The sequence below is a fragment of the Epinephelus fuscoguttatus genome, linkage group LG20 (genome assembly GCF_011397635.1).
Source record: "Epinephelus fuscoguttatus linkage group LG20, E.fuscoguttatus.final_Chr_v1".
NCBI lineage: Eukaryota > Metazoa > Chordata > Actinopteri > Perciformes > Serranidae > Epinephelus > Epinephelus fuscoguttatus.
The window spans coordinates 26025980-26046607 of NC_064771.1; the positions used below are offsets into that span (position 1 = coordinate 26025980).

The 20628-nt window shown below is 42.9% G+C and overlaps 1 protein-coding gene across 1 annotated transcript in view; it reads right to left on the reverse strand.

Moving 5' to 3' along the window:
- The window catches only part of LOC125881077 (disintegrin and metalloproteinase domain-containing protein 12-like), a 116567-nt gene that overhangs the window by 23332 nt on the left and 72607 nt on the right, over nucleotides 1-20628 (reverse strand). The window contains exons 7-11 of the mRNA XM_049564031.1: nucleotides 16604-16669; nucleotides 15962-16033; nucleotides 15373-15542; nucleotides 13637-13721; nucleotides 11531-11679 (exon numbers count right to left, since the gene is read on the reverse strand). Of these exons, the coding sequence (XP_049419988.1) occupies nucleotides 11531-11679; nucleotides 13637-13721; nucleotides 15373-15542; nucleotides 15962-16033; nucleotides 16604-16669 (542 nt within the window). The remainder of the gene's footprint in view (nucleotides 1-11530; nucleotides 11680-13636; nucleotides 13722-15372; nucleotides 15543-15961; nucleotides 16034-16603; nucleotides 16670-20628) is intronic.

A 20628-nucleotide genomic window follows, 5' to 3' on the forward strand; every position in this document is an offset into this window, starting at 1 on the left:
GTAATACCTACAAATATTTCAGTGAGCATTTTTCAAGAGGAGCTTGTGTATGAGGCAATCAAAGGGGTACGGGCCCTGACACACTAGACCGGCTGTAGGCTGTTGGTCAATGTCGGATCGTCGGTGAACGTCTGTCATCCTAGTTTTTGCAGTGTGTCCGGCACTGTCGGTACAAGTTGGCCCTTGTTGACGGCTTTTCTGCAGATTCAGCATGTTGAATTAGTGGCGCAGCCTGCTGGTAAATAAAATCATCCTGGTTGGCAGAGATGGTTCGTAATTGTTTGTGTTATTGTTTGCTAGCGCACGATAAAAAGAGTACCCCAGGAATGAGTCCTAAAACTCGGATATGAGTTAACATTTTTACACTCCCAGTTCCCTTGTCTCAAAGTCAATAGGTTTTTTTGAATGGGTTTTTGGTTAGATGCCTGAAATAAGGTCTGAGTAACTAAGAGACTTTCACATTTTGTTTTATGACATAAAACATGTCAAAAAATACCCCACTCATGAACTTGAGTGAACGTGTCTCACACTTGCTAACAAGTGGCTAAATGAGACTACAGAGCGTCATCAAGCTTAGCTGCTCCAAACAAAGCTTTACAGTCTTGTTTTGGTGTTGAAGTTAGGTCACGCAACTGTGGTGTAGTCCGTTTATAACCTAATGTTAGCTTTTTACTTCTGGCGATTGCATTTAGGCTTCAAAACTAATAAAAGTGATATCCTTTTGTGAAGAAAAAATGGGAAAAATCGGTCTGTTAACAAGGGAACCAGTGCGATGCCAAGGTCCGCATCGGCCTACAGAAAAACGCCATCCCTGGGGCACTCTACATCGGTTGTTCTCTCAACATCGTACTGTGTTGTTAATGTGCCAACTGGCCAACTAGTGTCTTGATTCTGTTCTGTCAGTCGTCCTTTTGTAATCATAAACATAGACTACGGACACTGTCAGACATGAGCAAATGCAGGCAAGTGACTATTGAGGTGATATTTGTGGTGAATGTGGGCAGCGCCAGATGTGATGCACATGGACAGCTAGTTTGCTAGCTAATGTTAGCTGGCTTGCTAATAAATACAGCAAAATATCCTGCTACCCGCTACTCTCAGCCAGCCAGGCAGCATCTCATTGTACAATAAAGGCTGGTTAAACGGGCAAACAATCAGTGTGTCCTCCCACATACTTCTTTGCTCCTGGTTGAGGTTGTGACTTCAACGGGCAAAGTTCACCAAAGCTGAACTCCACATGATACAACAAAACGTACATGGTTGTTGGCCGTTGGCTATAGTCTTTGCGGTGTGTTCAAGTGCAACTATTTGGCTAAGACAGAGGTGACGTGAGGTGATGCAACAGCTGGCCTTCGTCTTCACTAGTTCTTTGATGACGTTTGGTGCTCCTGGGCATTGACAGGGGTAAGCCATATAATGGTCCTTAGCAGCTCAAAAATGCAGCTCACTAAGGTGCTTCTATGAGAGATACATGAGTTTAAATGTGGTGGGGTTGTCAATTTGTTTTCAGCTGTAAAGTTGAGCCTTGAAGTCAGACCCATCGGCGGTATTGATGCAGGAGCTGTAAAATAACTACTTTCTCTTTGGAGTTTTTCATCTCAGAGGAGGAGGCATTCCTATGTAGCTCAATGTCGACAAGTCTTTCAAACTGTGTTTTTTCTCTGATTGGGGTTCACATCTAATACGGCTCTAAATATGTCATGACACTCTGTGAATGTTTTGACATGACCTCATTCTCAGCTTGCCTTTGATTCCCATCATGTGTGGAGGCGGCTTACATCAGCTCTTGCTGCTGACCCCCCTCCCCAAACACACAACCCGCTGCTCTCTAATGTCAATACTATCCAGAGGTTGTGTTAGGTGAAAGTGGTACATCGAAGCAGATCTCTGCACTCTTAGGATTAAAGTAGAACATCACAGTGGAGTTGTAATTACATGAAATGGCAAAAGGAAAGCACAATGAGGAAAGCTCTAATAACAGTCATTAATTCATCCTCTTTTTCCCTTCCTCCTCGCTGAGCTCCTCAGGGGATCTTGCTATGATGAACAGCTGTCAAGGCTGCTGTTCAACAGGCAGACCACTTCCTTAGCAACTGCTGTTGTTGATTTCCTCTTTGCCCCCAAAGCCCGAGCCAAAATTGCTTGCTCAAGTTGCACCCCATTTCGCAGCATTCATTCAATTTCCATGAACTCAGCCTCATTCTTCAGTTACCGCTACGGCCCGTGCAATCCATGACAAACACACACATCCCTGAGATACATGAGCAGCCCAGGATCCAGCTGTTCCTTATGAGAGGCAATACAGAAATAATTGGTCTACCCTGCAATGGTGTGGGGGAGGGAGGGGGAATAATGGCTATGCAAAGGAAGAGGCACCAATGAATTACAGTGGATGGCATTTAGCAGCTGCAGGCCCCAGGGCAAGTAAAGCCGTGTCAGGGCCAGTCACTGTGGGCACATCTGGAGCTCATGGGGAACTGAAGAATCTCTAGACAACCACTCATCCCATGGGAGTCTGGGTCACCACCTCAAAAGAAAAGACCCAGTATGACTCTGTGACTTGTCCTCTTCCTGTTCTGGCTTCACAGGGGATGAGCCGCATTCATCTCTGCCTGGTCTCTGGGACTGCTCTTTGTTCTGTCTCATACTGCTGCATTGTTTTCCACCTGGTCGTGCTCCAGTTCCATTGTAGGATCAACTCTTCTCTGTTCTTTTGTTAGTCTCGAACCTATAGTCAGTGTTTGACAGTTGGCTCCAAAGCATCTGAGTTACTGCAGTTGATGCTCGACAGAGTGTACAGAGCAATCACTGCAACTTAGCTGCAGCAATGGCCAGACTAGGCTTTAGTGGACCGGTGGGAGGTCTGATGACAAGGAATCATTCCAGTATCTATTACAAACCCCTATGATCTGCCCCACAATGTGATGATGCAGCTCCAAAGGCTTTCAAACATCTCAAAACTCTTGTGCTTAAACAATGGAGCAGATGAGCTGTGACAGGTAACCCACATTTTTGTGTTGAGTTAGAGAAGAAGTCATCAGTAAAGCCATAAATAATGGATTAAACAGAATCTCTGACAATTCAAAACCACAACCGCATGCATTTATTTTAACTCTGTTGCTTTTGTTCCTATTGACCTGCTGTTTCTGTTCCTAGTACAATTATGTGGTTAATTAACAGACGGTCAGTGTTGGGAATGCATATCCAAAAAGCTTTCGCAGGTGCAGGGTTGAAAAATTAGATGCAGAAATGAAGCAAAAAGTGAGATCAAAGGTTGCTCTGCTATATCAAATTTATTGGGAGCAGTAAAGTCAGTACAGTCTGCCTTCAGTAATGAAAACCCTTTCTTAAAATTTTACATGAGCAACAGATGGATGTCATGTTTGCATTTGATTTTGTTGCAGACTACGATCATAAACCCAAAACTATTTCACCAGCGACTGGAACACTCTTAAGCCCCATTTATGCTCCCTTGACGTACGAAAATGTATATGTCCGTTTCAAACGATGTTAATGTCACTGCCCACATACTTCCATGCGTCCTTTACATTGGCATGGATGTTAATCAATATATCCACCAGGGTGCAGCCCAGAGTCAAAAGTTTATGACAACAACAAACTCAAAAACAAACATGGCGACTGTGGAGGAGATATTGATAATGTACCTCTTGCATAAAAGACAAAAACAGAGGGACCCCAGTCGGACAGCGCGAAGGTTGGCCCTGAGAGCAGAGCAGAGCCGGGAGGGCGGGCAGGCTCCGCGGGGAGGGAGACCCGAGCCTCGGGAGTATGTGCGGGGCCGGGAGGGTGGGCTCCGCAGAGAGGGAGAAATATAACAACATAAGATGAAATAGGAAAAACCTTTCTCCCTGTTTTATTTTATTTTCAGCGTTTCAGGCGAAAAAGTTCCGCCACTGTTATTTCTTCTTCGTGTCTTACTAGAGCTACGTATCGGGTAGTGACAGCAACACTGCCCCCACTGTTTCCGGTGGTACTGCTCCGTTTGGCCCGTATCTGTAAGCTTTATGGAAACGTGAAGAAATACAGACGAAATGAACGCGGAGCATGGACAGAAGGCTCTGTTCGTATCCGGATCCGTATTTAACGTTGAGCATAAATGAGCCTTTAAAGGGACAGTCCATACCAAAATCACAAATATGTATTTTTCCTCTTAGATTTAGTCAAACTTTAGTTTTGGAGATATTGGCCATGGAGATGTCTGCCCCCTCTTGAAAATATTGGAACTAGATGGCACTCGGCTTGTGGTGCTCAAAGTGCCAAAAACAAAACAAAACAGAAAAACAGACCCCGTTACTCAAGATAATCCACGGACCTTGTTATAAGCAGTTTTATGTAGGACCTACTTTCTTTCTACCAAACTACACCTGCCAACTGTATCACCATGCAGAAGGTAGTATGCATCTACTCACGGACTCTACTCAGGCTTGTGCTTGCAACAGCATGAGATGTAAACATTAATGGCAACAATCTACACTGATAAACAGTACAACAGGTAAGAGGAAAAATATGTTGTTCTGACTTTATGGTGAGCTGTTGCTTTAAGGCAAAGTAGCACATTCATACACAGAGCCCTTTAACCCAAATTTAGCTGGGCAGGACTCTCTCCTCCTAGTCTGTCTGTCCTTGTGGTTCAAATCACACAGAACGCCGGGAAACCCATCCAGCACATCCTGCACAGCCAGTTCATGTCACATCTTTTCAGCCATAAAACACCGTTCAGGCTATGAATCAGATCTGCCGTCCGTTCCAATGACGCATCTGCCAAAACATTTTCCGCCATCCTTGAGAACATTTTCAGAGAAAATATAAAATGTGCAAACACCGATTGGGACCCCATCTTCATTCTGTTATCAGAGTTGTATTACATTTCAGAAGACCTTGATACTCTGGCACGAACGTGAATAGAAGTTAATTGAAGCCTCACTGTGACGACTCCAACTATGACAAATATTTCATACTTGCTTAAGTAATTCAAAACCACAGCTCCACTACACATTTAATATTAATTTTACGGCTTTCTTTGAGCATGTAGAGCTTGAGCTTTGGGCGAAGACATTAGGTGATATGATCTGTTGTGGCCTTAGGTGCCTGGCAGTCTGGCCTACATTGTAGATACTGAGGAGCATTTTCACATTGATTTCCCTATGGACCCAATTAAAAAAGGCATACTAGCGAGTTCCTGTTCTTTAGCAGGGCACGGGTCAAATTTCCATGGCATGCCTTTGACTCTGACTCCCTGTCTGTAATTCCTGATTATTTTATGACAAGGGAAATATATCAATCTCTGTTTGACATTGATGATGCCCTGCAGTCATCAGCTAAATCAGGCGTGACCCATGAGTGATTTAACTCTGTCTTAATAATGCATCTTGTCCATCAATGTCTCAGTTTGTGTGACTGACTTAAAAGCAAGTGACTGTATGGTTAGTTTCATAGAAACATATATTTATTATTTACATATCATACATCATGGCATTTAGAACTTTATAATTAAGCACATTTTGATTACAAAGTCAAGTTTCACACCACGCCGTGTAAACGTTACAACACTTTCACGACTTTTCTATGCAAAGTTGAGGACATAATTCTACCAGATGCATAAATAACAGCATCATCTGCGTACATTTGTAAACCAGCTCCATTATACAATTCTTAATGTTATTTTTCTGAAACTGTGGTTGTAAATTTGTTTTAGCCAAATTGTGTTTCAGACAGAAAGCAGTTCATACCCTGAAAAGAAGAAAATTCATTGCATGTGTTATTGTTTGTTAACTTCTTGAAGACCAGAACATGTGGCTGGGCTTCCTCATCATGCTCACGTCTCCACCCAGTGTCCATTTTCCCTGAATGCCTTAAAAGTAGGCACTAATCTTGTTTCCTGAGGATGGTGGTGGCCAGCCACACTCTATTGAGGAAAGTGAGCTTTTCAAATGGCAAGATTACACACAAAGTCATCACAAACGCATATCTGCGTTGAATTCTAGTTGAGGTTCTCTTGACGTGACCACGAATCAGAGATGAAGGACAAACCTATGGTCACCATCTGTGGGCACCAGGGGTCTTATTTATAATCTCTGTGTATGCACAAAACGAGGCCTGACAAAGATGTACGCCACTTCCCACGCAAAAGTGTGGGAAGTGGCGTAAAGATAGTGTAGTATAGAAACAGACTTGATGGAAGAAACTTCGACCCATGCTTACAAAGAATTTGGAGACGGGAAATCGGTGATGCAGATGGTGAAGTGGAGACCTGATTGTAGATACTGACGAATATTTTTTTGGTGCACGCCATTTTTAGCTTTTGTTTGTACGTACATTTTTAGTATGGATCCTACGCATCGTTTTATAAATGAGACCATAGGAGCTCTTCCACTCAATATCAGTACTATACAGAGACAGAACAGAAAAGGAGAGGGCTTGGAACAAAGTGAGCGAAACTATAGGTCTACATGGTAAGTTGTAAAAAATATATATTTGTTACTTGTGTAAGCTATTTTGTTGAGTTGCTTCTTGGCCAAATGTTTTGAGCAATTTAAGCTGTTTTTTGGTGTGGAAAGTAAATAAACAGTTGTTTACTTTTCACAATAATAAAGCATTGCCCTGACAGTCTGAAAAATAATAGAGTGTTGGGGTCATGGTTTCCTGCTGAGCACGAAACCCATGTGTTTACGAACACATTCTCACTCCACCCTTGTCACATATTGTTCATGGACCTTCCATGTCCAGATATGACATGATAGGTGCCCTGGGTGCATTCATTGTTGATGTTCTGGGGTGTCAAATTATGCTTGTTCTTTCAAAATACTCCATTTTCACATGAAATTTACCCTTTACATGCAACCTCTTTCAAAATAAATGCACTATGTCTTTCTTCCCTCCAACAACTAATGCATGTGGTTGGGTTTACGCAACAAAAGCACATAGTTAGGTTTAGGTAAAAAAAAAGAAAAAAGGGCAGGGTTCGGCTTTCTAATCTTATGGGACACAAACACTGCTCTCCCGAGGGAAAGTCGTCTTTGTTGGACCCATCCACCACCCCTCCTGCCCATCCTACTTGGACATTCGCCACCTTAAGTTCAGTTCTTGTCCTGTCTTGTTTCCCCCTGATGCCGCCGCGCACTGTTAAACTATAGTGGTGACCGGCCGCGTAACATGCCAACGTTTAAGGACATTTTTTTCCGTCAGTGTCGAAAGAAGTCACTGCCCAAGTGCCTGATTTTGATGAATTCAGAGTGAGACTGGGTGGGTGTTACAAACCTTAATTCAAGCTATTGTTTGTACTTTACTACAAACCAAGTTAGCTGTTAGCCGCTTTCTCCAGCACAACCATTAGCACAGCTATTACGGGTGAGTGTTCACCATTGATGGCAGTGTTTGTGTAACATGGCACAAAAATTAGCTTTGCATTCAGTGTAAATACAGCTAAAGAGAAAGACTAATAGAGATAAGTGGACTAAGTACAGAACCTTGTGGAGTTCCTGTTTTAGTCTTTAAGAGAGATGGATTGTTTGTGCACACTTATGTCTGTTCCTCTGTCCATGGTGTACTCAGCAGCAGCTCAGTTGATGTGTGTATTCCTGTGTTATAATCTCAAAGGATGGAGTCACCAGCCTGTTCTCATTTGGAGCTAATAGGGGAGATAGTGGGATGGACGGACAAGGGGACGGGACAATTGGCCGTGACCAATGTGAGCAGGAAACAAGCAGTGGTCTGTGCAGATGTGCAGCTGGCACTGGGACAGCTTGTAGCTTTTCTGCCCCCCACCACCAACCCCTAACCACCCCCCTATCCCAGCATAATCATGATGACCTGGCTCCAATTACCTCCAGCAGCAAGGCCAGCAAAGCTTGATGGGTATCTGTCTTTACATGTCAGCGACAATGAAGAAATCCCTGTACTCTAGTTGATTAAAATGAAAGATCAATCAAAACAGCAACAACAAAACTCCAGGTACTCCTCACTGAGTGAGTGTAGGCGAGTTTTGCCAGTACTTTCAATTATTGAATGCAGTGGCTGGTAATCAGCGGGGCTTTTGTACCAACTCATCCAAGTCCCAGCCTTGTGAAGAGGCATTCTGTATAATCACATTGTGCTCTAAAAAGAGCTGGTCGCCTGCCTAGAAAAACATGGCAGTCAATGCTATAAACAAATAGCTGTAGCTGCCGGGTGATGAACAACATTCAGGTGATTGCTGCAGAGCCTATGTGTGGCCACATGGCATTTTTTAAGCATGGAACTACAAGGGGCTTGAGCTGGACTCGTGGGAGATGTACCGCCTCAGGCAGAGTATATGGTGCTGACCCAGGATAAACTGAGGAAGCCGAATGAGGCAATACAGAGTTCCTAAACATCCTTATTTAAATGTATTGCTTCCTTAATCCTGGATTAAAATAGCAGAGCAGAAATATGGAGCAATAAGGAGGTGTAGAGGGGATTATTTTAAAACCAAGGGCTAGATCGGTTCTTTCTTTTGTCAGATGGAGCGTAGAAAAAAAGCTGTCTCTGTAGGGAGCAGAACAAAAAACTAAATATTCATGTTTTATTTTTTCTCACTAGTCTATGTTTGGTAAAAACAACATACTTGAACATTTAGAGAGCTTCTGCACTGCTACATATGACTTCAGACTGAGATATTTTAAGGGAGAGGTGATACGTTTTCCCTACCTAAAAACTGAATAACAGACAGTTTTCAGAGGTATTTAACTATTTATTTAGAGCTGCAGAGAGATTTTCCAACATTAAAGTTGTATGTATGTCAAAGAATAGAATCACTCTAACGGGCTGTGAAAAAGGAGGAAAAGGAGAGAGCCAGAGGGAAACAGTAGGAGAGGGGAACAAGTATTTGCTCTTTTTTTATGTGTTCATCCTGTTGCCAATTTTAGGATAAAGTCCTTGACCAGGGATACCCTCAATCAGGGTTAAATATAAATCTACATCTTACTGCTGTGTTGTTTTATGAGCCTATAATCAGGAATAGTGTTACCCTGTTTTTCATGGGTCTGGTCCAAACCAAATACAAAGCGATGTTTCCAGGATAAACACCAATCTGAGGCTCCCACAGACCGCTAGACCTTGAGCTGGAACTGATACCCAATGTTTCCACCCAGAACATCCCTATCCCTCTGCTCGGTCTACTACAAGATGTTAGGTATTAGACTCCAAAGTGAACTTTATAATAACTACACATCTGTCTCTATGTTCTTAGATGTAACATAAATGTGAAGACTTTCTGTTTGCAGAACACATTAAAGGTTCAGTGTGTGGGGGCGATATATTGGCAGAAATGGAATATTATAGAAGTATGCTTTCTTTAGTGTAGAATCACCTAAAAATAGGAATCGTCCTGTTTTCGTTACCTTAGCATGAACCATTTACTTTTACATAGAGGGCAGGTCCTCGCCAACAGAGTCAACCATGCTGCACTATCATGTTTCTATAGTAGCCAAGAATGGGCAAACCAAACACTGGCTCCAGATAGGGCCATTGGGTTTGTGTTTTTGTGCTTTCCCATCGGCCGCTGTAGCTCTCCAGCATGCTTGGCACAAAGGAGACCTTTTACTTGCTTGCAATCTGCAACCTTAACCGCTAGATGCCACTGAATCCTACACACTAGACCTTAAAGACAGACTTGAAAAACAAGATCCTATCATTAAGGTGACATAGTTGAAATCCAGCCAGCCCCTCCATAACAAACTGAACAGCGTCAGAATAACAATGACATTTACCTTGAAAGCGCTAACATCCCTCAAGTACACTTCTACAGATACTTGAAGCTCCAAAGCTTTGTGGCTTCTCATTTTGGGTGTTTCCCTTCCTGCCCTTGTCCATCCCTCTTAGATTCTGTTTTTAAATGTAATGTAGATAAAAATAGTCAAATGTACAAATTACTCAATGCTCTTGCAGCCTTGGACACTCTACAGCAGAGATGGGAGGAGGATAATGGAGAACAGATATCACACAAGGTGTGGCATAAAGCTATTCGCAGTGATATTGATCCTACATGTGACAAGTGTAAACAGTCTTCAGCCACTTTATGTCACATGTTCTGGTCATGTCCGAAACTATTTCTTTATTGGGATTTAATATTTAAAACTTATTTCAACAATGTTTGGATGGCTGGTTGCCCCATCTATGTCCATGGCAATATCTGGAGTAACTCCTCTAGATGTTAACTTAAGTAGAGCCCAAACGGACAGTGTCTCTTTCTGCTCACTTCTGGCCAGAAGGCTCATCCTGTGTAAATGGAAGGACTCCTCACCTCCAACATATGGACACTGCATCAAGGATGTTATGTATCATTTACATATTAAATTAAATCTGTTGTTTTTCGTTCTTGTCTATTGGATTTCTTTTCACTGGTCTGGCTTTCTCTGTTTGTTCCTGGGTTGGTGGGTGGGTGGGGTTGTCTTTTTTGTCCTTGTTGGTTCTATGTTTGTTTGTTGATGCTCCGTGCATCTTTATTGAATTATTAATAAAAATATCTTGTTTTTACTAGTTTAAATCACCGGGTACATTTGTTTTGAAGAGGAGCAGACCTCTGCAGATAATTCGGCTCCCAGAAACAACCTCCTATATGTCTGGATGTTAAGTTATCAAAGAAAAGAGATGAGCACACGTTAGCAGGTGTTTGGATAGCAGTCTTCTACATGCTGACCAGGGTTAGAGAAACACAAATTTGTAACATGAAACTGCTTTCTTCAGTGTTGTTACAGATTTTAATCACCTGGTTTGTTTGTTTTGGAGAGGAAGAGACCTCTGCTGATAACTTGGCTCCCGGTAAAACCTCCTGAACAATGAAAACTGAAGGAATCCTAACTGAGAGTTCACACTTGACACATGGGAGAAGTATCAGTTGGTTGGAATCTCCAATTCTCATCACTAGATACCACTAAATCCTACACACTGCTCCTTTAAGTGCAATATCTCTTTGACACAACAGACACTTTCTGCAGTGTTTTCTTTAGTTGATTGGAAATCAGCTACATTGTGTCAACATAAATAAAACTGTACTGTTTTGGCCATGTGCTGCCACTGAACCACTAGCTTCCCATTCAGAATGAGTCATATTGCCTCGGGGCATAAGCACAGCTGTTGAATCTGCCATAAACCCGACGGCCCAGCAGTTCAACAGCGTTATTTGCTTACCGCTCGATAGACAATAAATTACAAATGGAGAGCATGTGGAATAGTGTTTACATATGATCACAATCTGGACTCTTTTGAGCGACACTGTATTTAATAAGTGGCTGAATTCATGCAAACTTAATGAGGGCTTGACATCATGATGATGCATTTCGGATGGTTTTGGAGTTAGATGTCATTTGTAAAGCCGAACCAAATGCGGCCTCACTGGAGTGCACTCAAGCAGTGAATGATAGCACGTGTCCTGAGGCTGATGAAGGCCAAATAGCTGAAATAAAACTCTCGCAATCTTGGATATTGCAGTAAGGAGTCAGCTATCTTAAAGATCTACTGGCTCTTAATTGTCGAGATAGACGCCATGACTCACCCGGTGGAGGGAGTCATGATGCAGCCTCCACGATCCACGGTCACCCTGCAGCCACACCCCCTCTCTGGGGTGTCATGGTTCATTCCAAAATTGTGTCCGAGCTCGTGGGCCAGAGTGACTGCAGCGCCCAGGGGGTTGTCTGAATGGTCCTACAAAAAAAAAAAAGGATCAATCATGCAGAAACTAAGCCATTGCCTCTTACCAATAATCTAAAACCTTTTTACTTTATGAGTCTGATTTATCAAGCATATTTCTAGGCTAGACATGATGCTACAAGCCACGTCTCATTATAAAATGTGTTCAGTTTACAGCTCAGTTGTAGCATACAATAGCTAATTAAAAACAGACGTTTCTGATTACATACTCTGAGGAAAATAACAAATAATAAAAAAAAAATTAATGCTAGCCAAATTGTTGTTCCCCACAGGACCCACTGGAGAAACATTACTCAAAACAAGTGAGTGTAATTGCATATTGCCAAGATTAAACAAACAAGGCTGTTGGATCTGTGCTTATCAGAGCGTTTCCTCTGCTCGACGTTGTGGCACTGAAATGAGAAATGAATCGGCAGACTGTGGGCTGTCACCTTCAGCTTGCTCGGCAAACTTTGACAGAGCCAGATGTGCTGCTTCATCCTCGCAAATAAAGACGTGGACCCTCCTCCGAGCAAAACTAGCAAATAGGTTGGATGACAGAGGAAAAACTCTCAAAGGACAGCTTGAAAATCACACAGCCAGCAGAGAGAAAGAAAAAACCACAGACAGTGCTGGGGGATGCACTGTGAGGATGAAGCTACAGTGACACAGAGCGAAAGCTTTGTTGGCTGAGGTTTCCTGCAAGGTGTGTAAAACATGAACACATGAAAACGGCGGATAAATAATGTAGCGGCAGCAGCTATCAGCTCCTCATGGATACAGAGCTGTGCGTCAGAGCACCTTGCCTCTGGAGTCTTCCGTCACTGTGCATTATTCAGTAGCGCTGTGCAAGTCGAGCTCAGACTGATGAACTGCTCTGCTGGGGGCTTTTGAAAGGAACAGTCATCAGTTGTCAGCACTCGCCGCGATCCAACTGCGCAGCCTGGACTCATGCAACGGAAACCTTCTGATACTTTTTCCTGGAACGACCGAGACACCTTCACTGACTGGTTAGGTGAAGGTGAAGGGCTCAGACGGGCACTACATGCTGCTGTCTGTGTTGTGTTTCGCCACACCAATGAAATTAATGTAACGTTCAGGGCTGGTAAATGGATATTCCAGATGGTTTAAGATTTAACAGCCTAGAAAAATAACAATGAGACCCATTGGGTTAGTTGGCTAATGAGTTCAAAGGTACTTTGTAAACGAAGGGAGACAACTGAGACAACAGAGTCATGATTTGCCCAGCAGAAGAGTCTGCGGTTGGAGACTAATCCTTTATGTCTCTGACCTGATGCATGCGTGTATGTAGACTTCTTCCATAATGACCCCACAAGTCCCCACTTTACCATCTGGGAGGACAAGAGTGAGGAACCATCTGGGGACTAGCTGTAAACCTCACCGCCAGCCAGCCAGACCACAAGACAAACAGCCACTCAGGGACATAGAGCATAAAATAATAGCATGACTTGCGCTAATACAACATGACTTGAGCACATAGTCTAGGGTTGCAGTTCTGTAATGGGTGATCATTTACGACGTGCCCCTACGTTTTCATTCTGGCGGGGATCTGCGGTACCCTTGAATTCACTCATTTGTTGCACCTCATTAAGAAGCGCAGGTTTCCACTTGTGTAATCGATACACACTCTGATTTATCAGCATTAAATGGAGGGTACTATGCATACCAACTTGGCCTTCCTGGAATAAGACTCAATGATGTATGTGCCCTAAAGTTAATAGAAGTTAATATCAACTCTGGAATCCTTAGCTCAACCCTTACACAAGAGACTTAGGGGAGAAATATGAGAGTATTATGTCAGACAGGAGGGAGGTGGAGGGAAATGATAAAATAAGTCTGGTCTCCTTTCTGGAAGTCACAGACACATCAAATATTTCTTTTGTACTGTTTTTACTTTGGGATGGATTAAAGGCATTTCAACATGCATACATCCTGCAGCACATTTACGCACCATGACGATTCCTCCCGACTGCTCTGCTGTGCACATGCTCATGATGGGTGCCATACCAATGGTGGTGCCCTGGAAGTAGACCCCACTAAGGGGAAGAAAACAGAGGTCAGTGGTGCTGTAGAGCAATGTTGATATCATTGAATGATATCGGCAAAAAGTTGCAACGCAGATAGTGGATGCTAGTGTAAGTTTAGCATTTCAAAGCTTCTGCAAAGTTTTTTAAGACTTTCCAACAAAGGTTGGAAAGACTTAATTGATAACTGACTAGACCTGCATATCAAATCACTTGATGTGGTCTCAGCTAAACTAAGCTTAGTTTAACATGCTAGCATAGTGGTGAACTGACTGGAAACCCATCGGCTATTAGCCTGACAACAATTTAGCTTTATCTTTGGGTGGCAATGGCCAATATTTCAGCTGTTGCGGTATATTCATTCATTATTTTTTTGTAACCGCTTATCCTGTTAGGGGTCGCGGGGGGGCAGGAGCCTATCCCAGCTGACATTGGGTGAGAGGCAGGGTACACCAGACGATCACAGGGCTGACACATAGAGACAGACAACCATTCACGCTCACATTCACACCTACGGACAATTTAGAGTCACCAATTAACCTGCATGTCTTTGGACTGTGGGAGGAAGCTGGAGTACCTGGAGAAAACCCACACTGACACGGGGAGAACATGCAAACTCTGCACAGATGGGCTCCCTCGCACCGGGTTCAAACCAGGAACCCTCTTACTGTGAGGCAACAGTGCCAACCACTGCAACCCTGTGCTGCCGTGTTGCTGTAAAGCCAGCACATATCTGGATAAGGGATATCTGGGCCAAGGCTTTCTCTTCTGCCCATCAGCTATTGGTCGGCTGACAATTTAGCCTCTAGGTAATTTCTATAAACAGATACTGTATCTGCCTATGAATGCAGATACATTTTTTTAAACATATCAAAAGCTGAATTGTCTTAAGACAAGAGCCTATGGGTTCCAAGACTATATTTCTGCCAGTGCGTTTCGCCTCTTTACTCTCCACACATACATGTGGCAAACCAAAGCCCACTCAAATGTGATTGCTTAGTAATAAATGGACTACAAATGGAAACCAGAACACTTCTGATACCAAGATCTTGTCCTGTCGTCTACAGTTTCTGAACTTCTATGCAGATATCTGTTCATAGAGATTACTGACAGATGAAAACTCCTGCCCCATCTTCTTGTTAAACTCTGTTCCACTAGCATCTGTACATGAATGGGTTTAGCCTCTCTGTAGAAGTAAATCCATTTATCTGATCTATCTTTTTTCTGTCTACATCTGTACTGCATTATAAACTTTACAAACTCTGTGATTTTAACCACAATAAAAAACAAAATTTGAGAATGATGTGTATATTTTTTGGCAGTTTGTAAGCATCTCATAAGGCTTTCACAGCACAGACTGATACAGACAGGGTTTTGCAAATGTTTTATGAGGTAAGAAGTCAGATTTGTTTTGGTGACACAAAACTGTGTCTGTTGGTAATAAAAAATCCACACTGCAGAGTGCCTTTGAGGGTGGGTCAAAAGAACAACAACAACTCATAGTGCAAAACATCACATTCAGTTTTGCTCAAAGTAAATAAAACTCAAAGTCTAATCGAAAGCTACTATTTACTGTTCTCTTATTTTGTGCTCTCAGTAATTACGGAATAAAATCCTGACATTCAAAACAGCTATTATGTGTACAATGTAATAGCAGATCTACCTGATAAGCTGTGCGTTGTCATGAGGCTTCTGAGGCAGCAGCTTCACCTTCCTCCAGTCTAGGAACTCATGCAAGGTGGTGAAGGGGTCCTGGGTGATGGGGCACTTGTCTACATCACTCCACACCTCCAGGCCCACCAGGGCCACACGGATATTCAGAGCCCTGTAGAACTGAAGATTGAGGAAAGATCGGGACAGAGATGTGTTTTCGGGTCAAGGGCTTACGAGCCATCTCCCCTAACATTTCTTTTACTCACTTCACTTTACATTACTTATTAAAACACCAGTGCTATACAATTGTCACTTAAAAATGACGAAGGGCTCCAAACAAATCCCTAAACATTAATCAATGTATGACTTTCCACATGAATAAATCATGTTTCGCTCCTGTTTTATTAAACCGCCACCCACGGCACGTTTTATTAAAGCGGCCTCTTCACAACACTTCTCAGCCGAGTTATGGAATTGATCATCCATTCATAATCCAATCAGCCTCTGCTCGCAGGTCGGCTAATTCTCAGCAGGCTTGATGTGACCTCTAATAAATCACACTGCCTGAACCACATCCCCTCTGTTGATTTGATTGTTACCTTGTCCACGTAATTGGCGATCTCAGCCAGCCGCTGCTTGACCTTCTCCATGTCCTTGCCTTGCTTCTGAAACTGAACAACACAAGCAGGCAGAATAAAGCAAGGAGAAAAAGAGGTGATCCGCCCTCTTGAATGTTTATCATCATCAAAGACGTTATTTGGGGATATATCAACACTGCGTCAGCTCCAGAAATGTTTTCGCAGGGTGTCATGTTAATTCCACTGGCGCTCCCGCTGCAGTTGCTATCATCAAAGAGCTCCTCAGTGGAGCTTCGGCTAAAGAGATAACCTCAACCACCTCGTCTTATATATCCAGCATTTATTCACTCTAAAGCATGTGACATTGACCTGTGTGTCTCATGTCTTTCTTCTCTTTGCCCTCTTTAAGATCTTAAGTCTGAGATTTGCGAGCGCACATAATGGAGCAGCCTAATTTGTGAGTCAAGTGGTATTGCAGCTGTGGCCGGACAGTGAAACAGATGAGCAAGTCACATCAGAGGCGACAACGAGGGAGTGTTGGAGCCATCTTATCTGTGTCTCAAGAGGATGGAGGGGCAGCTCAGCATGCGACCTCTGAGCCTCTTTCCTGTGGGATTCAGCAGCAAAAGGTGAATAGGTCGAGACGGTGCGACATCTGCTTACCTCTCTGTTGTCAGCCACGATGATCAGCTCCACGTACTTGGTCGTAGACTGAGCGTGGCGCTTATGCTGCGAGGGGTGAATGAAAGGGAATAGGTGGTGACGAGGGGAGAGAGGACGGTAAATGGGAGAGGGAACAGAGGGTGGTGATGACAAAGTGATAGAGATGATGAGATATAAGAGAGAAGAGGTAGGGAGAAAAGAAGAAAAAGGAGAAGGACATTAGGAGGACACGCTTAACCGCAGCTTTCTGGAGAGGGCAGCCTAAATTTAGCAGGTGGCCACTCAATATGGCTTTTCACCGCAACTACTCTCTAAAAGGCTGCAGGAAGGAGAATCAGCACAAAGCAATCAGCTGCACTTCACGTTTGACCCGATAAGAGCTGCTAAGGTCACACGTATACCGACCACACTCCTACAGGAACCGGCTTATTAACTAATAAATCACTGTTTTTGGACAATGCTGCTTGCGCTGTCAGTGGTGCACTGTATAAAACACTACTACCCCTGCTTTTCTTTCCAAAATTCAAAGAGCATGAGAAACGCTTAGCATTGATTTATGTGACAACTTCACAGTGACTCTACCAGCACACACAGACAGTGGAGTATGGGCCAGTGAGCATATGTCCAAGTAGAAGCAAGCAGGAGCACACTCAAAGTCATTTTCATATCTGATTTGTTTTATATTTATCTCTTTTGGTGCGGTCAAAGATTGTCACAGACTTAGAAACCTAGAAAATGTGTATCACATGTCAAATACAACAATATTAATAATGCTAAGAGGCTGTACTTTGAGCTAAACACTCTCCCCGTGTCAGTGTGGGTTTTCTCTGGGTACTCCGGCTTCCTCCCACAATCCAAAGACATGCAGGTTAATTGGTGGCCTGTAGGTCTGAACGGCTGTCTGTCTGTATGTGTTCAAAATGATTGAAAAAAGTAAATAAATACTGAAAAAACTGTTGAAAAATTAAAAACAAATGAGAAATGTATAGGGGAAAAAGTAGAAGAGATAGTATGGAGATGACACTGTTTTGGGGCTCTTCCAAACCAACACAAATACAACCCCTGGCCACAGAGCAGATGCTGCTCTCATGCTGTGTGTGGGCAGCAACTCACTTTCACCGCACAATGAGCTTGGGTCTGTCTCACCTGCACAAGCTTAGTCTTTCCACTAACACACACACACACACACACACACACACACACACACAAAGATCCTATACTATGCTGCTGGCGAAGTGTTCTGCCTCCACAATATGGCCCACTTTCAACCTGAGCCTCTTTATCCGTGCTGGCCTGGCTGCCTGGATCCTCTCTGCTCTTATCTGCCTCCTCCATAGATAAGCCAGGATGGGCAAAGGTGCTCTAAATGCACCCTATGGTGATTACAAGTCTCTGGGAGGCCACTGGAGAGGAGACACACACATGAACACTGTAGTCAATCTACTCAGTGATGAGCAGCCCTGTTCTTGAATATAATCTGATGAATAACAGGTAAAGATACCTGCTTTTTTTTTCTCTTTCGGTCATGAAACTGCCACAGGAAAATGGAAAACACTGGTATCCGTATTCCAATTCAGTAGATGTGCATAAAAGAAATCGACTATTAACACATCTTCAAATATTTTTCAACAGCCTGCTAAACATTTGAAAGCTTCACCTTCATATAAATGGCATAAAAGAACAAAACATTCTCCCACTTCGTCCCTCAGTTCTTGTTTTACGCACCACTTCTGCTGCGATATTAGAGAATTAAGGTGAAGAAAGAGGCCAGTCTTCTTTTAAAATTTATATGGCAAAGAGAATTTAAGAACAAAGGCCAGCTTACCAGCATGAGAGCTTTCAAGCACAGTCTTCATTAAGCAAATGGAGCTGGCTCAGGTGGGGATGAAGATCAAAACTGTATAATTGAGCTTGGTGATTAGATTCTCTTCACCATCCACAGTTTGGGCTGGAATCCATTTGTTCTTTAAATCCATATGTATTACAGTACACTACAGAAATTAGTCTGTTTCAGCCATGGAAGACAAGACACTTTGAAAATGCCATCACATGCTGTGTTCAGGTTTGAAATCTTGGACAGTAACACCGATTTGCAGGAATTCGTGTTGTTGACGTGCAGTTCCTGTCAGCTAGCCATCATATCTCTCTCCCCTTCTCCACCCCATCTGACTCTCATCATCCAGGGGCACTCTGCCAACACGCCTCTTTATCTTTAGACCCTCAAGCAGGGCACATCGTAGCTTATCAAAGCAGCAGCAGTACACCTCGGCGCCCTTGTGTAACAGGCTGAGGTGAGCTTGATTGTATGCCACCCAGTGCAGCAAACTAAACTTTATATTCTCACTTTCCCGTGTACATCTCAACAAGACCTCCCCTGTGGTTGCAAATGACATTTTTTGGAATTATCTTTTCCTATATTATCTGTTTTCATGTTTTTAATCACCTGTGGGATTACTGCGTTTGACCACCTCCCACATAAACCTCATCTGTTTTCACTTAGAGATGTTTTCCCTTCTAACTCTGGCATCTCCTGCTGTAATATAGGAGCGGTCGGGACGTAGTACGTGAAATGAAATAGGACATTGTGATCAGATAAAACATATTAAAGCACAGTGCAAAAATCTCTCATGAAAAAAAGACTTCAACCATATTTTTCACACCGGTATAAATTATCAATATGAGCCCTCTGTTGTTATCTTATTCTTCCCTTGTGAAACTTCTGCACTGTCAGGATTTCTTCACTGGCGCTAAATCTCCGCCGCCCTCTTAACACTGAAGACAATGCTTGCCATTGGAGCCAGTACTATAATCATCAACAGGAATCAAAAACTTGAGTAAAACACCAGAAAAACAGCATAAATAAAAACTAACAATGTGAAAGGGCACAGCACAGCCATATGTTTGGCCTGCTTCCCGAAAACACACTTAATCTCAATATAACCTTAATGAAATGATTAAAGGGTTTTTGTTTTTTTGAGGTTTTTACATCATTCTTCAGCTTCCCAATGGTGTTCAAATTTTGGTCGAAGTGCACATGTTTCTGTGTCAAAATGTTATTTTCCGGGCCCTTCTACAAATGTTTTCCCACGCGACGTGTTTCTGCATGATGATGTTGCTACATGCAAACCCACCCAATGTGCCTCTCTGTAACTGAGCCAAGACTTCTTTAACAACTCTCATCCTCTAAATCAGCTATATTCCTCTAACTCTCAAACCAGGGAGCTAAGCAATGTAATGAAGCTTAGCAGGAACTCAGTCAGGAAGACTTCCTTTCTTTATGTTTCTTCCAATCGGCTGATTTAAGGCGTTCACTCTTGTTCTAGTTAAACAAATCTTGCCATGATCTCCCTCGGCCAATCACGTTTTGTACACATGTAAATATTCTTTAACTCTGAATGAGTCTCTTCTGATTGAACTGATGTGGACGCCACATTATTTCAGATTTGACAGTCACACAAAAACACAAACAATCTTACCAATCAATGTAGCAATTGGGTTCTTCCCTGAGGTTAAATTACTGTTTTGTCAGAGGAGTCTGGTGGCTTTGAAGAGAGCAATATAACAGCATCAGTTCCCGTTGAAAAGGACTGTGTAATGGCAAGGTAAAGCAGTGAAAACGTTACACTTACTATGGATAAGTACCTCATACAACCCCACTTCATAAAATCCAAATTAACCCTTTTCGTTGATATTTTTATAAGCACTCGCTGCTCTAACCTACATCACTGCTTTCTGCTAACGGCTGAGTGGGTGAAAAACCTGGGAACAGATGGACCAGACATCTCAAAACTTGCTACAATACAAATTAGTTTTAAGAAAATGGAAAGCATCCCCATGTTTATGCTGCATCACAATTATGGTATGTGTGCTTACCCTTCTTGTCGGTCCTTGAACATCTGTTTCATCTTTAACAGCACCTATCTCTGTGTCTCTTTGTATTGACCTGATAAATCAGCCATGTTCGTCCACTCCTGCCATCCTTCACCAGTCAGATAGAGATCACTGGAGTCTGTGTTTTCCACTTA